Source organism: Fusarium subglutinans (genome assembly GCF_013396075.1).
Source record: "Fusarium subglutinans strain NRRL 66333 chromosome Unknown NRRL66333_c0000131, whole genome shotgun sequence".
NCBI lineage: Eukaryota > Fungi > Ascomycota > Sordariomycetes > Hypocreales > Nectriaceae > Fusarium > Fusarium subglutinans.
The window spans coordinates 14,294-33,078 of record NW_023502194.1 but is presented as its reverse complement, the minus strand read 5'-3'; the positions used below and the strand labels follow the sequence as shown (position 1 = coordinate 33,078).

Sequence of the window (18,785 nt, the reverse complement as noted above, 5' to 3'; positions counted from 1 at the left end):
ATGGAACCCGCCCTGGCCTCCGTTCCGGGGTCTGGAGTAACGGAGCCTTCTGCGACTTCTGATACTCGTTCTGATACCAAGACACCTCCTGTCGACGTCCCATCTGCAACATCTGCTACAACCTCTTTTGTCCCTGCAGATAACTCTATTCCATTATCCTCACCATCAGCCCACCCGCTTCAGATCGAAAAAGAACCGCATCCACCTTCTCCGAAATCCTCTCCCGCACACGCTCGATCTCAGACGGTAGACGTCCTACCCGGCTCGTCCTCGGTCTCCGGCTCTATTGCGTCGCCCTCCAGTTCCATCCAGTCTCCCATCGGAGGCCCAATTAAGCGCAAACCTCTGTCATCATCGGCATCAGCATTAGCATTGCGATACTCTGCGTCGGGATCTCCCTTGCCGTCACCTCTGGATCTTGGAAAGCCGAGCCAGAGATTCGCGAGACCTTGTTCAGTTGACAGCCCGACCCTCTACGAATTCTCTCCTGCGCAACGCGCCGCACAACCAGCTGCCCCGTGAGTACTCTTTTCAGCTTAATTCTTTGTCCCTTTGTCTCCATGTCTTTCACGTCCAACTGGACAACCCCTCACAGAAGCTGTGGCTAACTGGAATTCTTCTGGTAGAGCTCCCGACGCCAACCTGGCGTCCCTTGCCGCGACAACCCCTGGATCACAAAACATTCCAGGACACAGCCCTACCATTTCTAGTTCAGACTTCTCTGACGTCCTGGATGGGTATGATGATTTGATCTCAGACTCAAAATCAGATTCTGCACCAGACATTACCTCTGAGACCATCCTTGATGGGAGCGATAGTGACGACGACAAGGGCCAGAAGATATATTCCATCGACAAAGAAACTGCCATTGTTCCTAAAACCGCCGAGCCAGCCGACCGTTCTGAAACAGAGGTTCAAGGAACCCGATCACCTGCATCTGACGATACTATATCAGACCAGACTCTCGCTCCCGCCCCCATGTTTGTTCCAAAGCCAACACCACCACATCTCAAACTCGACAAGGTCACAATTGACGTTGCGAACTACGACACATCACCGGATGAACCAAACCCCCCCTCAGGTCAAGGAACACCACAGCTAAACAAGCCATTACCCAAGTCGCCGACCCAGAATTCACCATTTGCTTCTCTGTTCCACTGGGCAGCACCATCACCATCTCCCTCTGCGACGGAGTTTTCGTCCACATCATCGCCAATCTCCCCCTCGAAACGCGGCGTGGCCAATGATACCCCCTATTCTACGGTTAGCAACCCTTATTATATTCACGAAGATTCTTCAAGCGTGACGGATATCTCGAGCTCTCGTAACTCATACTCATCGGTTTTACAGTCCCCTACTTACGCGCAAATCGACGAAATGGAAGATGAATTAAAGGCAATCAGCGCCGAGCTGGCAAGCTCAATCCGGCGCGAGATAGATCTGGAAGACCTAGTAGATCGACTCCAGGAACAAGTCAATAACCCTCAAGCTCCCGGTAAGAGGTCAAGCGATTATTACTCCGACTCGGGTTATAGTTCGGCAAAGATGAGTGAAGCCGAACCGAGTCGAGAGGAACTTGAAAAGATTCAAAGGAGGGCCGAACAAGAGAAGGCTTCCATAAGATTAGAGCTCACAAATAAGCTCCAGGACGAAAGGGGGAAACGAAAAGCCCTCGACCACCAGATCAAAGAGCTTGCCGAAAAGGCATCGCAAATCGACCAGGCGCAATTAAACAACCAGGATGCCAGTGGTCGACTTAAGGATCTTGAAACTACTTGCGGCGATCTAAGGAGGCGACTATCCGAGGAGCGTGTTGTTAAGAACAACTTTGAGGACCTCATCAACGCCATCAGGGGAGAGCTCCACGAAGCGACCAGTGAGCGAGACAATCTCCGAGACGAAGTTGTTCCTCAACTCAGGGCGCGCGTCGAGGGCCTCGAGATAGAGGCTGCTGAATACTCGAACTTGACCTATGAGTCTTCCAAAATGCAGCAAGAGCTTCATATGCTCAGGAAAGAATATGACAACTTGCGAGGCTCATCGAGGTCCGGGTCTCCGACACCTTCAATGAACCGCATGTCTCGCGCTATGTCTGGCGGTTTCGGTGGCGGCCTTGCCCGATCAAACTCGGTTGCGACAGGCTCGTTCCGTGGCCAACGACCCTCTGGTCTATCACGGTCTAACAGTGTTAAGAACGTACAGAACGAGTCCAGAGAGGCACTCTCTGAGCGTCTAAAAGATGTCGAGGCCCAGAGAGACGCCCTCCATAAGGCCCTGAAAAATCTACTTGACCGCCAAGAGTTTCAGAATCGCGAAAACGAAAAGAAGATCAGGATGCTCCAGAACGAACGAGAGAGGCTCCTCTCAGCATCTCCAAGGAAGGCTGGATTTGAAAGAGAGATCTCAAACTTGCGCACAGAGATCAATGTTCTTCGTCGCCGAGCTGAAGATGCGCTTGAGCAGAAATGGCAGGTTGAAAGCGGCCTGGGCGGACTGAAGATGGATTTGGACAAGGCTGAAGAGGAGATCTCTTTGCTTCGCAACCTGCTAGAGGAAAAGGACATCCTTATTCCCGAATCGTTCGCACGCTCAAGTGGCTCCAGCAATGAGAGCAGCTCTTTTGGTAACCTGAGTGCCCCGGTCACATCTGAGTCGCTTGCCAAGGCTTACAATGAGCTCAAGGCTGCTTATACCGAATCACTCGAGAGGATCAAGCAGCTCGAGCACGAGACAGTTGGTGATGAGAAGACTCAGCTTGCTGTCGAGCGATTAGAGCGCACTCTGTCCATTGCAGTTTCTGAACGCGATGCTGCCCAACATGAAGTTGAAAATCTGAAAAATCAGTATGATACAATGAGCGAATATGAGGTCAAGACAATCGAAAGTGAGCGCGCTCTTGCTGACGAGCTTAACGACTCTGCTCGCCGGGTCGGAGAGCTCGCAACACAGGTTCAACAACAGCTCGCTGCAAATGCTCAGCTCCGAGAGCGTCTCTCTAACGCTGTCGTGCGAGGCGACAACGATCGCAAGGCTAACTCGGATCGGATCGCTGACCTGCAAGTCCGCCTCAAGGTCATGGAAGAGCAACTGATTGCTGCTCAGTCAGCATCTGAAGATCGTGTCAACCGTCACGAGGAGGAGATTGCTGCTATCCGCGAGGCACATAATGCCCAGCTCCAGCGCATGAGCAATAACACCGGACTCAGCGGCCCCCGTTCACCTAACTTTCAGGCTAACCGCAAGCCTTCGCTCCTCAGTCCTCTGTCCCCACGATTCCCCGGCGCTCTACGATCCCCTCGTCTGCCCGAGAAGTCTTTTGAGGACGCCGCTCAGATGGAGGTGCTTCGCAACCGCATTACCGAGTTGGAGAAGGCACTCGAGGACGCTGAGCAGGAGATGCAGGACGTCGTGGCTAGGATGAGCACTGCTCAGATCGAGGTGCTCAACCTCCAAGATGAGCGAGAGGCCGCAGTCCGCGAGACCCGACGTCTGCAGAAGCTTCTAGAGCAGGAGCAGATGAAATCCTTTGAGGATAGATTTAAGACGCTTAGTCGCAGCGCCTGAAAGAGAAGGAACACGAATAATTAAGACCATTTGGGTTGGAGTATTATGATGGGAGCACCTTTCACGGTTGGTGCCCATGTTGCATTTAGCGAGGCGGAGTTATCTGATTTCACCATCATCATTATTTGGTAATGATTCTCAGCGACCAGGAAACAAAGACCTGGACACGCATTCTACACGGACTCTGAATAGTCTTGGAGTACTCTATTGGGTACCCATCGTTGCGCTCACATTACGCGTGCATTGGAAAAGGAGCACTGGGGAAACATTTGTGTTGAATAGTTGATACTTGTTTTGCATCGAACACCGACCACAAAAGGGACGTGTATTCTTGAGTATATATAATGTTTGTATTCTCGTTTGACTATGAGTTTGTCGGGGGTGCTTGCAACTGTTGGATTGTAAGATATTGGAATGGGGACCAGCCGTCAAGTTAGCCGTTGTATATCAATCGAGTTTAATTGTAATGCATATTTGAGTACATTAAATCTGTGACGGAATGATTGCCTCGTGTTTTTGCATCTTGTTCAATAGTTCTTTATGTAATTTAAGTGCAGAAACGCCACGCTCTCAAGTTCTGGTATTTGCTCCTCCATGTTCTTACCTCAGGTTGTCTCTCAACGTGATTGGAAGTCGCTCTTTGCCATCGTGGTCGCGATTGCCGTTGAGCCCATTTATAAACTGACTTGGAAGCTGCCTGCCACACAAATTGCTAAATTCATCATTATTTTCGCGCCCTGCAGGATGTAACCATTTCTAACAAGACTGATCTCTTTCAACTTGTTGTATTATGCATACCATAGCACTTCAGGCCAAAGCATTTTCGTTCTCCTTTAGCCCCGATCCCCGAGTCATAGATACTGTCCCCAAGCTTGGCAGAACGCAATGATTTCGCTCAAACATCACGCCCTTTACTGGGTCTTGTCACTCTTGACAGTTCCTCTTACCAGCATCCGGAGGCTCCTCTTCAGCCATGGACTCTTTATGGGCTCTATTGACGAGGTCGAATTCGCGACTATGTGCCTCTCCATGTATTTTGTTGCACGCCCTGTGTTAGGCGGACTACAAGACTTTCATCGAGAAGTAGAAGTTGGCGTGACCAAGTGCAGTGGTCTTATAGAGGCGGCTGATCTCGAAAAGACCATCGAGGAGAATAGCATCACGAAAGAACCCGAATCCAGAAACGGCAATGCGAAAGGAACAAAGTCCCAAAAGCGCCGGAAGAAACCCGCCAAAGGTGGCAAAGGTGCCAATGGCAAGCCTCGAGCAGTTCACTTTCAGAAGGAGTCGGCCCAAAATGGGGATGCGAAGCTGTCGAACGGGAATAGAGCTCTTCAGAACATAGTGGCAGCACAACGACTCCGGAAGAAATCAACTAGTCGATACACTGCCAACCAGCAGTCATTCCTCAACTTGACTTGGAAGTACCTTGACATTCTGTATTTTATGCCTCTAGGGATTTTGTTCACTCATACAGAGCCTCTCATTGGGTTTGGTGAGCGTGATGGAAACTCTCATCTCCAGTCAGTTGGCCGAGTACTCCTGAGCTTTCTAGTCATGGGCATCCTGGAACCAATCAGACAGAACGTAAGTAGTTATGATGTTGTTCAGCCTGGCTTGTTTGCTAATGAGTTTCCCCTAGCGCTGGGACGTCGAAGTGTCTGGCCTGGGGATGTTCTCCTACTGTTGTGTATTATGCAGCGAAGGACCTGGGCCTTGGACGTCGACATTGATGGGAATTTGTGGCTTGTTGGTCATGGGAATCTTTATGGAGTGTTCCCTTTATACAAAGCTGCAGTATTGGCCTTGGTGGCCTGGTATCTGGTTCGCTGATAGCCTCAGTGGTCTCGATATTTTCATTCGTGTTTGGTTACTAGTGCCACTCATTGATGTTGCCGAGACTGTAGGTTTCTGAAACGCTCTGAGAGTAGAATAAACTAATGTAGCATCAGGTACTGTACGCTATTGCTTCCAGAGTCCGTCCAGGATGGTATAAAAAGAGACTTGAGCTTATGGAAAGACCTCTTTAGTACACGAGGGTTACGCATAGGATCTTTGTCATGGTAGTCACCTGGCTTCTTTTTACTGTAATTCGGACAGCCCCCTGGCAGCACCTGGTTTTGAAGCAGAATAATGGAGATAACTTCATTGACACGACGACACCTATCGAGTCGATGCAGACAGGGAATGGTCCTACTTGCGAGGATGCTAAGAGTCTCCTAGGAAACCGCTATATGCCCTGATGATGGCTGGACCAGCCAGTGGAAACGTTGAAAGCGATCATAACTACGAGTAATCAGGAAGTGTGGTCTTGTTACAAATACCTAGCTAGTCTGTATGCAACGTATAAAGCTCTGTTCTGCACAGCTTTAGCAGAATAGGAACTGACAGGTACATGCTCCAATGCCCGAGTGTCCGTGATTAGGCATGCTTGCCGTGTAAACGCACTGACTGAAACAAAACGCCGTATCCGAAGCCACACAGCATTGGTAAAGATGGGCCACTCAACTTGAGTGAGGTTTAAGAAAAACGTCCTTGTTGTAATATCTTTCGATAGCCCGGGGAAAGGCAGAAATTTCGAAATCAGAATGACAAAAAGACAAACGAAATCAAATAAGATAAGTCTAGAGTATCCTAGTAATATTTTAGTGAGCTCTTTGAGCAGCTGGTTTTTGCCTTTTGATCCGAGTCTTAATAATTGTGACGCAACGAGGCCTGCATAATAGCTATGCATATGCATCTCACCTGGCTACGACTCAGGTTCAAACAGCTCTTTGCATGTGAACAGGGGCAAGTAATGAGAGTTTGGCAGCATTAATTTTAGATTTTACTAATATTATTCTCATTATCAATATCTTGCTGAGTTTCATCGCGCCCAGAACCTCCAAGTGCCGCTGATTCTTGACATGTCAATATCATCTTCTGAGGGGCAGTGCAGCGTCAGATATCATAATTAGTATAATTGCAATCCCATTCATGTTCCTGTGCTTTGTCTCGTCCTCAAGTCCGAGGAGATGCTTATGAGGATTCACCAACTTGGCGGAGCCCTTGTGGCCAACAGACTGAACTGAGAGACGACGCATAATGATGAAACGAGACATATCAAATATCACATCGCAAAAAGAAACGTGAACATCATGATTCAAGCCACCTTCTAAAGACTGTCGACAGACTCGAGATGTGACATGATGATCTCTAGAGCTTTGACGTCTGTGGTCGCTCACCGGAGGTTTATTGAAGCTGGGCGTTCAAGATGAGACCCCCACACCTTGGCTGGACCAATCAAGGTGAAAGTGCTTATCAGAGACCATGGGTAAGCCTCAGCTCAGTGGCTAAGAGGAAGTTTCGTCGTGTGTGACGGGTTGACTCAAGTTGACCATTTCTTTGCTTTTTGTTTTAAAGGAGAGGAAGGCCGAGTCCTGTCGTTTATACACTGGGTGAGTGGATAGTGGTGAGGAGATAACACTGAGTGTACGGAGTAGAGTTATTCATAACTTCCTTGTAGAGCATCAATCTGCATCTCGGAGGGACCCAGAGGCAAATAGATCAACATTACATGTAAGCAGTCAGGGGCAGGCTGGGGTCTGGGGATGTCTTATCAGAAGGAAGATCTGGGGTTTTATAGCGAGCGATATAGGCATTCTTTGCCATTTGTCGTGCGTTTTACATGAGTTTTTGGCAAAGTGAAGCGAGATATCGTAGCAGCGAGAGAAATCTAATGCCACCGCAACAGAAAGCTGAAATTTGTTCCTGCATATCGAAGCCTTGTCAGGGCTAGAACTGGATAAGTTTGCGATGAATTTCTTACGAGGCGGCAATGGCGTGGTCGAAGAGGACTGGAAAGGCTATGGAAAGGGACTGAGTATAAGGGGGAACTCTAAGTGAGCTTTATGAATTAAGTTGCAGTGGAAGTGCGCCCGTAGTAAAACTTGATGCCTTTGTCTGCGGGCAATTCACCTGGATGCTCATTCAGAATACAATTGAGATTGAGGCTGGCGATGAAGGTAGATAGTGTGAGAGTGAGAAGTGAGTGGCGAGGCTTAACTAAGGATAACTCTTCCGCAAGTCGATACGCGCCCGATGTACTGGATCGCCTGGTCTGGGGTGACCCCCACTGTAGAGTAGTTGACAGAATAATTCAGTATTGAGACGCCAGATTGACATGTGTGGCTTTTCAATCTATTTCGTCGCCTCCCACTCTAGCTCAGAGTCGAATTGCCTCGCCCCGAAAAAAACGTCACGGCGGTACCGCCGGTAATCTCGAGACCCTTTTCGCGTCGTCGTCGTCTCCTCCATATTTTCCCTCTTAACCAAAAGCCCACGGAGTCAGGCCAGATACATCTAGCAGTCTAACTCGGTATATTACGTCGTCCCAGGGGTTGCACAGCCAAGCTCACGTCCAGGGATCTCTTATCTCTGTCCCGCCTGAACCGGAATCGCGCCCTTTTCCTCTCACATTCTCAATCTCAGCCGTGCACACTCTCAACACCAATTGCACCCCCTGCCTGGATCTCTTATCTTTAGAGTCTCTTCCTCCCTTCTTCCTACTTTACTGTTGGCCCAGAATGTCACTATCACTTCCGCTGTCACGCAGTGCAACCTTCTTGACCTTGTCACATCATCCCTCTTTATCGACGTTGGCATTTCTATTTCTATATCACTCCTCCCAAGTCAGAACCGGCGTCATGGCTATGGGAGGTGATGGTGATGCTCGAGGAGCAACGCAGCTCAAGTATAACGGTACAGGCGCAACAGGTGCTAATCCGCTCAATATGGATGTCAATATCTGGTACGAGGTGAGTTGTCCATCTCCGTCTCTCATTCTCTCCTCCTTGGTCCTCGCTATGTTCACTTTCTATTCTATTCCTCTTGATCTCTCAGTCTTCTCATCTTTCTCTCACTCGAAACCAAAAAAGAGTCTGAGAAAGTCCTTTGAGACAGGCAGTGGGTCGCGTTGAATAGTGGCCCCTCCAATATCTTGAACGCCCGCAAGCTGACACTTTGCGCCCGCAGCCTGGTGATATCGCCTGGATGCTCTCGGCCACGGCTTTAGTGCTGCTAATGGTTCCTGGCGTTGGGTAAGTCTTTCTCTGGCGCCGTTCAATCGGATTAGTGATCTCATTTGCTGACGTTTGTGTCCAAAGCTTCTTCTATTCAGGCCTCGCCCGCCGCAAATCGGCTCTGTCGCTTATATGGCTCTCAGTAATGAGCGCTGCAGTAACAACTTTCCAATGGTTCTTCTGGGGCTTCTCTCTCACCTTCTCGCATACGGCCGGCCCGTTTATCGGTGACCTTGCCAACTTTGGCTTTCGCGATGTCCTAGCCCGGCCCTCGGTTGGTTCCGCACATCTCCCCGATATGCTCTTCGCCGTTTACCAGGGCATGTTCTCCGCCCTAACTGTGGCTCTCGCTACCGGTGCCGTCGCCGAGCGTGGCCGCATGCTCCCCTGCATCATCTTCACCTTCGTGTGGGCCACTGTCGTGTACGACCCTATTGCTTGCTGGACCTGGAACCCCAGTGGCTGGTCTAACAAGATGGGCGGCCTCGATTTTGCCGGAGGTACCCCTGTGCACATCGCTTCTGGAAGCGCTGCTCTGGCTTATTCCATGATGCTGGGCAAGCGTAGTGGCCATGGAACTCATGAGCTCAACTACCGCCCTCACAATGCTACTCATATCGTGACCGGAACGGTCTTCCTTTGGGTTGGATGGTTTGGCTTCAACGCCGGCTCTGCCCTCTCTGCTAACCTTCGCGGCGTAATGGCCGCCGTCGTAACTAACCTTGCTGCTTGCGTCGGTGGCATAACCTGGTGTCTCTTGGACTATCGTCTGGAGAGGAAGTTCTCCACTGTCGGCTTTTGCTCTGGTGTTGTTGCCGGTCTCGTCTGCATCACCCCTGGCTCTGGTGAGCACGTCACAATCTCTCAAATCTGACATGAGCTAACATCAGTCTAGGTTACGTCCCCCCATGGGCTGCTGTCATCTTTGGTGCTGTCGGCGCTGCTGGCTCTAACTATGCTACCAAGGTGAAGTTCCTCCTTGGAATTGATGATGCCCTCGATATCTTCGCCGTCCACGGTATCGGTGGTTTGATCGGCAATATCTGCACCGCCTTCTTCGCCACCCCAAGCATCGCTGCCCTCGACGGCTACTCTCACATCAAGGGCGGTTGGGTCGAACGTCACTGGGCGCAGATGGGTTATCAATTAGCCGATTCCATCTGTGGAGGCCTATACTCATTCGTCGTCACTTGCATCATCCTATTCCTCATGAACCTCATTCCCGGTCTGCGTCTTCGAGTCGACTCGGATGCTGAAGTCCAGGGTATTGACGACGCTGAGATTGGAGAGTTCGCATACGACTACGTTGAGCTTACCCGTGAAGTCGTCAGCGATATCGACAACGAGTCTGGAAGCCGATACTCAGCTGATCCTACGGCTTTTCACCATTACGAAAAGAACCACATCCCTATGATTGATGCTCGCATGTTTGGTGGCCAGCCCGCGCAGGCCCCTGTGACGTTTCCACAGTGAGGTTGCTTATGACAGGCAGGACGGCTATATGTATTGAGTCAAATTGTACGCATCGAACGGCGCCATGGGTCTGGAATTGTTGAGTTATAGATACCCCGGTTCTTTTCCTGAACCGATTTTATTGGATGATTTAGTTGTATAGTATATGGTTTCATTGTTGTATCAGGTTATCAGCCTGGGTAGACACTTCAGCATAAAAAATAAGAGGCATATTTTTTCCATCCAAAGACCTTTCTCAGGTAGTCTCCGCGACGCACTATGACAATGGAACCTTTTTCATTCACGATTATCCTTGTTAATTAGCGGGTCGGACCGTGATTCAGCACTGAAGCCTGGCGATTTTTAGCGGTTCGTGCATGAGACTGGCCAATCAGGCGAGACGATTGTCTTTGAACTTGGCAATCTCTTGAGTCTTGAATGCATCATGAACATCGAACATCCCCTCCTCTTGGATTAATAGCAGCAGTCTGAACAGCTAAATTTGTACAATACTACAACACATGGGCTTACATAACTACCTAGCGATATCTTACGGCAGGCAACAGCCAGTAAATTTTGGGGTATGATAGAAACTCTGCCTTTAAAGTCGCGTTTCATGGCGCAAGTCTCACAAGAATAAACAAACTCCGAAACCTCACCATGACCTCCCTACAAGAGAAGACAGCTTTCTTTGATCAGCTAAAGCCGCTCTCTAGCGATGATGAGCTTGACACGGACCAACAGAAAGAAAGGATGCGCTCTCGGAGGTTCTTCGCCGTCAAAGCACGCCCCAGACTACCAGCAAAAGAATCTGTCGTGCTTGATCTAACTAACAGTGAAGCTCAAAAGTCGCGAGTGACACCTAGAAGGGTCACTTCACTCCCAATGTCAGCATCTGCTAATAGAACAAAGATCATCAAAGGCACTCCGATGACTGCGATCGGCCAAAAGACCAGGCTCGGCACGCTGATGAATCAACGCAGCGCCGGGGCTATTCTAGTCGACGATACACCTATTCCTGACTCTACAAGGCAGACACAGAGAACACTCCCTCGGAGCGGGTCTACACCTTTGTTCCCGTCGGGTCGAAACATTGGACAAACTGTAGGCGATTCGCCTTCCCCGAGCTTGGCAATGAAAAAGCGAAAGCGTGAAAATATTGTCAAACTCAAGCCAGAGAGCGAACAGATATTCAAAGGACTCACTTTCTATTACGTTCCTGATGACGATGTTGCACCAGCTCGTCGATTTCGTATCACAAAGGCGCGCGAGTTTGGTGCAACGTGGGTGCGGACTCCACGCATTGCTACCCATATTGTTGTTGAGAAACACATACAGTACAAGGATATCGAGAGCGTGTTGAAGAATACGAACAGGAACCTTCCGCCTAAAATCGTCAATGAAGAATACCCCATTGACTGCATCCAATTCAAAGCGCTGCTTCAATGCAGCCAAAAGAAGTATCGGCTTACAGGCCAACCGATAGTCCAGGAAGAGGATAACTCACCACCACTTGTCCCATCAAGCTCCGGGGAGCCTAATGAGTTTTTACAAGTGAAACCGCATCATAGAAATTCGAAGAAGTGGGATTTTGTTCCTCTCACAGGAACACCTGAAAGGAGTGAAGAGTCTCCTCATCACAGTCAAGTTGCCGAGACTCCTATCCCGGCTGATTCTCAGCCAGTTGTGCTTGATCTTCAGGAGATGGCCTCCTCTCATTGTACGACTAGTGAAAGGCCTACGATTTCCCGACAAAACTCCACGATATTTGTTCACGAACCTTGTGGCTCAATGCAGCGCCCAGACGAGGATCGCCATAAGGATGAGCTATCCGAGTACATCAAGATAATATCGGAGTATAAGGACCTCCCATTAGATGTAGATGATGATGATGTCCAGACGGCTACGGAAATGGGAGATCTAGAATCCGAAGAACAGTCCCTTTCAGGCTCAGAAGATGAACGGGCTAACAAACGAAGATCGCGAAGAAAGATTAGATCCGATCGCAAAGACATTGCTTTCGAAGATCGATTCTCCTGCAACTCTGCCGGAGTGAAAGATGCCAAGGCGGGGAATCCAAATTCGCGCACAATCGAGGTTCTCCAATCCATGACTGATTACTATACCCGGGTGAACGACCATTGGCGAACAACCGCCTATCGAAAAGTCATCAGCACCCTAAAGCGTCAAGAGACAAAAATCACAACCGCCGAGGAGGCACAAAGACTACCCAGTGTGGGACCGCGCCTGGCGCAGAAGATCGAGGAAATAGTCACTACAGATAGGCTTCAGCGACTTGAGTACGCCCAGAAAGAGCCGATGGACGAGGCACTCCAATTGTTCCTCGGAATTTATGGTGTTGGAAACAGTCAGGCCCAGCAATGGTTGGCTCAAGGATTCCGGACATTGGACGACTTGAAAACGAGTGCGAAACCCTCACCAAATCAGCTCATAGGTATCGAGCACTATGATGACCTCAACACCAGGATTCCGCGTCGTGAGATTGAGGCCTTGGGTGCTATTGTGAAAAGAGGTGCTCAGCGTGTCGATCCTCAGGTTGAGTTGATCATTGGGGGAAGTTATCGAAGAGGAGCAGAAACGTCGGGCGATATCGATTTCATCATCACCAAGCCGAATACCGAGTCATCGGCTGAACTGAGGCCTTTTCTTGATAGTCTTGTCCAACTTCTTGAAACTGAAGACTTCCTGGTGGCACGGCTCGCGTCATCACGATCTGTCAGCGACGGAAGTAAATGGCATGGATGCTGTGTGCTCCCTAAGATCAGTGGCTTCAATGAGGAGCATTACAGAGCCGTATGGCGCCGCATCGACTTTCTCCTGGTTCCCGAATCAGAGATGGGCGCGGCCCTGATTTATTTCACTGGCAATGACATCTTTAATCGCAGCATGCGACTATTGGCTTCCAAGAAGGGAATGCGACTGAACCAACGGGGTTTATACAAGGATGTGATGCGAGGGCCGCAACGAGTCAAGGTCACGGAGGGAGAGCTAGTAGAGGGACGAGATGAACGAAAGATCTTTGATATTCTGGGGGTCAACTGGAGAGAGCCTCATGAGCGGTGGTGTTGAAGGTCCAACCAATGATTAGTAGAGGATTATCCCCAAATTTTTCTTCATCATGGTTCGTTGGATGGAGGCGTTGTATATAGCATCACAGAGCCTCACGGTGTCATTCATTTTTGGTCTACCGAGGTCAAAGTGGAGGATTTTTCGGGATGAACCAAGGGTACTTGAATAGCGTGGAGTTAAGGGGTTCGAAAACTGGAGATGAGGTCCATACGCATAAGAAGGTCGATTTTGAAGCACTCCATGAAGGCATGATAATGAGATATAGACTATACGTAACGTGCCTAGTCGTCCCATGTGAATCTGACTGATGTGAGATTTCCCCAGATCTTGGCTAATGCAACTGGAACCTCCGTCGAATCGTCATTCACATGTGATATTCTTTTAGATCATTCCTCTCCAAATATCAGACCTTTCAGTGGACAGCTCCCGCTGCGTCATAGTCGACTACGCACTGTAGTGTATTTTCCAGTGGGGAGCTATTATTGCCGGTGCCATTCTCCGCAACACAAGCCGAGCGCCAAAGCCCAAACATCCGAGGCTCAGTAGACAGGTGACATAGCACGTATCCATAATCCGGGGCGCCTTCAAAACCCATGAACCTACCAACTTTATCGATACCTCTGAATCCATCCATGCTCCTATACGACTCTTCCGCACGTGGAATCTGACCTGCAAAATCACGCGACAACATTCGATGCCTTGAGACCAAAGCGCATTCCGACAAACATCCTCTCTCGACGCTGCGACCGACCCTCTCTTTACGGTTCTTTTGCCGAGGCTTGGGGACAAGATGGCCATGTCATCCTCACTGGAAGTGCTAAAGGTACGGCCCTCATCGACTTGTGGCATGATGAAGTTTGCGCTGACGTTCTTTGGGTAGAACACGCTGGAGGAGATTGTCAAGGACCCGCGATATCATGATCTCTTGTCCCTAGTTAAGACAGCGCGCAATGGTATTATCTACGGAACCAAGGTGCGGTTTCCGCATGCGCTGGTGTAAGTCATATGCACTCTCCTGGCAACCCGAATACTGACAAATATGAATAGGATGGTATTTCTCTTCCGCTCTGGAACGTATGTTCGACCTGCCTTGAAACCCGACCGCCAACAACGCTGACGTGCAACAACAGACTCCCACAGAAAGTCAACCTAGTCCTTCGAGCGACAAGACATCATGCAACCAACTTGGCGCGCTTTGCACTTATTTATAAGCTGACCATGCTTGCCCTCAAATACTTTGGCGCAGAGCCTGGAAAGGAGGGTATGTCATCGTCACCGAAACTTACTCTCAGCATTTTCCCACTCAGGATTCTAACTATGAATAGGAACATACGACTCATTCGTTGGTGGTCTTGTGGGCGGATATTTCGTCTTCGGCGGCCGTTCCAAGCGTACGGGAAAGATCTCATCGGTCAACCAGCAGATCGTCATCTACGTCTTTGCGCGAGTGATGCTCGCACTCGCCCGCATCGCCGTGAAGCCAGGCCACGGATTCCCATTCGTATCGTCCGAACCTCTCCATGGAGTCATTAATCAATATGCCTGGCCTGCGTTCGCGTCGCTCTCGTGGGCCATGGTGATGTTGATCTTCCGATACCATCCCGAGGAGCTGCAGTCGAGCTTGAGAAGCAGTATGACGTACATTTATAAGGACTGCAATGAATTTGACTCGCTCCGGACCTTGCTTTGGCATAACAAATAGACGGTGATTCTTCTGTCGGTTAGTTGGGTTGGCGTTGGGCGTGAGAGATGCTCGATAATTTTGCATATCGGGATTCATTGTTTTAGCATTGCAGTCGTCATAGGCCGGAACCTTGGGTTTTTAGGAAGCATGAGTAGACATGGAACCAATATGATAGAGGTGAATTTGTCCTACTTGTAGGTAGGTTGGGAATATTTGAATTCGAATATTGAATGTCATACCATACACTCTATATCGTTATAAAGAAGTTTAGCCAAAGCTTATTCGTTACGCTAATAAAGCTTTGGATGATTTCAATCAAGTTGCTATTGATTCGGCCATTAAGGAAGAAAGATTCCCAGTCTGAGCCAAGTTAGCATTACCCAGCGGTCGTCGTGGCACCTCCGTGTACTTAAGCAGGTTTAATTAGCACCTCTCGTAAGTTTACTCAGGGGTTAAGCGTCTTGTCAATTACAACTTGTGTCATCAAGTTGAACAGTATGAAAATTGTCAAGCTTTAATAGCTGCCCTGCTGCCTCAACCAGATCGCGCTAATCCGGCAACCTACCCCGCTAGAGCTAACCCCTGCTTGCCCCTCCACACTGACGCCTTTAGTGAGCCTCAACTTTACCCCCAGGCAGCTATACCTCCACCTCAGTCCATCATCTTTGCATCCATCTAACAGATTCCTACCAACCGATGGCCATGGCACCAGATCCCAAAGTCGCGGAGGCGATCTCCAATGCCGAGTCTTATTCTGGAGAGAAGGGACCTCTCTACGAGCAACTGCTATCCGAAATTAAGAACATTTCTTCCCCGTCCACCGCTACCAACGACCTAAATGCTATCATCGACTCCTTCTTTACCCAGGCGCTCGGCGTCGTGGCTACGCGAACCGTCCTCGCTTCCTTTATTGCGACACTTCGAGAACTGAAGAACGAGGGTATTTGGATCGAGGTTGGGAATCAAACGCTAAACACCATCGCGGCCCAGCCATCATCTTCTTCCTTCGTCGATGCCGTCGCCACTATCCGTGAGCTCATTGCAACGGCCCACGAAAGCAACGGCGACTTCCTCGATGCTGCAAAGACTCTGGCCGATATTCCCCTCGATAGTTCTCAGCGCAAGATCACCGATGAGGAGAAGGCTCGCACCTGGATTCGTATCGTTCGGAACTACCTCGAAGTCGACGACTCTACGGCCGCTGAGATGTATATCAACAAGCTCAAGAACATCATGCATACCGTATCTGATCAAGAACTGAACTTGCACTTCAAGCTCTCACAAGCCCGTATTCTGGACGCCCAACGCGACTTTTTATCCGCATCTCAACGATATCATGAGATCAGCTTCTCGCCTGCGATCGACGAAGAGGAACGCTTACATACGCTCAGTATGGCGGTGAAATGTGCTGTTCTGGCACCCGCTGGCCCCATGAGAAATCGAACATTGAGCCGTCTCTACAAAGATGAACGTTCATCGCAACTTGAGGAATTTGGTATCCTGGAAAAGATGTTCCTTGACCGGCTGTTGTCACCAGAGGAGGTTGACAAGTTTGCAGAGGGGCTCCAACCACATCAGCTGGCAACTACGTCAGATGGCTCCACGGTACTTGCCAAGGCTGTTGTCGAGCACAATCTTCTCGGCGCATCCAGGCTTTACAGCAATATTAGATTCGAGGCTCTGGGAACACTATTGGGCCTGGATGCTGATAAGGCTGAAGAGACCACTGCACGTATGATTGAGCAGGGCCGTTTAGTCGGACGTATGGATCAGATTGATGGCATTGTGTACTTTGAGGGTGGCGAGGCATCTGGAGAGAAGGGGAGTGGGCGAGCAGAAATTATTGTTGGCAAGGAAATGCGAAATTGGGATGCCAACGTGGAGAGTTTGGCTGAGGAGGTGGAGAATGTCACCAATGCGCTGCAAAAGGAGTTTCCCGTAAGTACTCAACTTGTTAATTATGACTTTGGTTGATCTCGTACTGACTCTATTTTGATAGGAATTTGTTGCCGCAACCCTTGTTGTATGAAAAAGGGCCGGAATAGAACCTCGTAGTGGATATGGCGTTTAGGGATTGGGATGATCAAGGGCTGTTTATGTCAATGCATAGCATATGGATCCCTTTGGTTCTAGGTTGGCAATTTTAATAAGCCAAAAGCTTTAGTCCAAGTCTGTCTTGCGGACCACCACGTATCCTTCATTGATATTTCGAGGGTTGCCATCCTCTTCATCGAACTGGACTTCATCCTCCAATGCCAAAACTTCTGAGGTTTTTGAGTTGGTGGGCTCTTCAAATGTGCCTTCGCTCCAGAGGATGTCTATAAGGGCATCGGCGATGTGATTGCCCATCCAGTCGTAGCCCTCGTCTCGAAGATGGAGACCGTCATCCCAGTACCTTTCGCGATCCCGTTCTGAGAGTGAAAGGTAGGGTATCTTGGAATGAAGATCAAAGGCGTAACTTATAAAGTCAGCATCAACTAACAGCATAGGCAGTCATATAATAGTGAAAACTCATATAAAGACATTTGTCGAGTCGTTAAACTTACTATCCCGTGTCTTTGTTCTTAAGGATGCTCTGGTTGAGCTCGTTTCTTGCCGACGTGCCTCTCTTGCCTTTTGACTGACACTCAGGGACCGTCAGAGCGAGGACCTTGGATTCTCGGCTCAGAGGGATATCATATAAATCCTTAAGGGCGGAAAAGATGTTTTCAGGCGTGACGCCGTACGCTATATCGCTACAGGCGCATATCAGCATATTTGTATCTGGCAGAAGGGGCTTGTATAACTCACTTCGTACCGCCGAGGATAATTGTCCAGTCGTAATAATTATCCTCCCCTATCCATCTTTGTTAGCCAGTAAACGCTACCGAAGGTTTGAAAGAACACCATGTAATGAGAGTCACGTACATGCAGCCTCCATTCTATCTTTAAAGCGCTTGAAAGAAGCAACATCGCCCGGCACAGCATTCACCACGATCTCAAAGTCCACTTCGGGAAACGTCCCGGTGAGCCGGTCTTCTAGCTTGAGAGAGTATGGATGTGAGTCCATGCCATAGCAGAAATATCCCGAAGTCAGCGAGTCTCCAAAGCATAGTATACGAAGCGTCTTGCGAGGCATGGTGACGATGTCTTCTGTTTCAGGTTGTGTAAACGGTGGGTGAGTAATAGCGAGGCGGGGTGTTATGAAAGGTGATTGCGTGGGTGAGTCGGTTGGTGTAAGCAGGCTGCAGCACTGGAGGCTCTGCGAGAAGGTTCACCCGCGTGTGCACTGACTACTATACCTAAGGTACCTATATGTTTGTAAACTCCTGTGCGGCTTATTCAGTTTATATTACAATATACCAGAATAGCTCCTTATTTACTTAGGCTTTAGAATTCCTATTAAAGACTTGTTAAATACTTAATTTTACTACATAGAGTTAACTATAAATAGATAGAGAGTTAATAAGTAAAATATTTTATAATAAAGGAAATTTAAATATATATATATTTATTTATTTATAGAAAGTGTAAATTATCTAATTAATTTTGTTATTAGGGACAAGTAAAATATAACATATATTTAAGCCTATAGATTCTCGACCTCTAGAAAATAGCATCGGTGAGATGGCCGAGTTGGTTATGGCGCCAGGTTAAGGTTAACCTTAACACCAATCTCCTGGTGGAGCAATCCTCCTGGGTTCGAGTCCCAGTCTCATCAATTAATCTTTTTGATTCCTATTTATCGAGTGAGCCAAGGGTCCTTTTTGCTACTCGTGCGATGACGGAGTTGTCCCACGACATCATCGTAAAAAAGCTCCAATCTTTTCAGGCTTCCTAGGCATAAACTCAATTTCTATATAGCTATTGTCACTGCTGATAAACGAGCTCGCACTCCTCCCAACAATTCTAGTACGGACGACCTTCAACCTCCGCGTTCGTTCGTCATATCTCAA

General features: G+C 48.9%; 6 protein-coding genes across 6 annotated transcripts; 5 read left to right on the top strand and 1 right to left on the bottom strand.

Moving 5' to 3' along the window:
- On the top strand, positions 1-3,564 carry FSUBG_9005 (intracellular transport; the record flags this gene model as incomplete). The annotated part of the gene is made up of 2 exons (XM_036687473.1): positions 1-518; positions 627-3,564. The coding sequence occupies 2 exons, from the start codon at positions 1-3 to the stop codon at positions 3,562-3,564; spliced, it is 3,456 nt and encodes a 1,151-aa protein (XP_036535480.1).
- Positions 3,565-4,449: 885 nt separating this feature from the next.
- FSUBG_9004 (uncharacterized protein) lies at positions 4,450-5,594 on the top strand (the record flags this gene model as incomplete). Its single annotated transcript, XM_036687472.1, has 3 exons — positions 4,450-5,151; positions 5,363-5,467; positions 5,517-5,594. 3 exons carry the CDS (start codon positions 4,450-4,452, stop codon positions 5,592-5,594), a joined length of 885 nt encoding a protein of 294 aa, XP_036535479.1.
- A 2,535-nt stretch (positions 5,595-8,129) lies between these two features.
- FSUBG_9003 (ammonium transporter MEPa) lies at positions 8,130-10,097 on the top strand (the record flags this gene model as incomplete). The annotated part of the gene is made up of 4 exons (XM_036687471.1): positions 8,130-8,360; positions 8,578-8,642; positions 8,709-9,469; positions 9,520-10,097. 4 exons carry the CDS (start codon positions 8,130-8,132, stop codon positions 10,095-10,097), a joined length of 1,635 nt encoding a protein of 544 aa, XP_036535478.1.
- A 639-nt stretch (positions 10,098-10,736) lies between these two features.
- Positions 10,737-13,166, top strand: FSUBG_9002 (DNA polymerase IV; the record flags this gene model as incomplete). Its single annotated transcript, XM_036687470.1, has 1 exon — positions 10,737-13,166. The coding sequence occupies one exon, from the start codon at positions 10,737-10,739 to the stop codon at positions 13,164-13,166; it is 2,430 nt and encodes an 809-aa protein (XP_036535477.1).
- Positions 13,167-13,956: 790 nt separating this feature from the next.
- FSUBG_9001 (COP9 signalosome subunit 4) lies at positions 13,957-16,879 on the top strand (the record flags this gene model as incomplete). The annotated part of the gene is made up of 7 exons (XM_036687469.1): positions 13,957-13,989; positions 14,047-14,162; positions 14,214-14,240; positions 14,297-14,427; positions 14,492-14,797; positions 15,533-16,788; positions 16,850-16,879. The coding sequence occupies 7 exons, from the start codon at positions 13,957-13,959 to the stop codon at positions 16,877-16,879; spliced, it is 1,899 nt and encodes a 632-aa protein (XP_036535476.1).
- Positions 16,880-17,010: 131 nt separating this feature from the next.
- Positions 17,011-17,968, bottom strand: FSUBG_9000 (esterase; the record flags this gene model as incomplete). The annotated part of the gene is made up of 4 exons (XM_036687468.1): positions 17,011-17,308; positions 17,397-17,585; positions 17,641-17,686; positions 17,758-17,968. 4 exons carry the CDS (start codon positions 17,966-17,968, stop codon positions 17,011-17,013), a joined length of 744 nt encoding a protein of 247 aa, XP_036535475.1.
- Between the last annotated feature and the right edge of the window lie 817 nt (positions 17,969-18,785).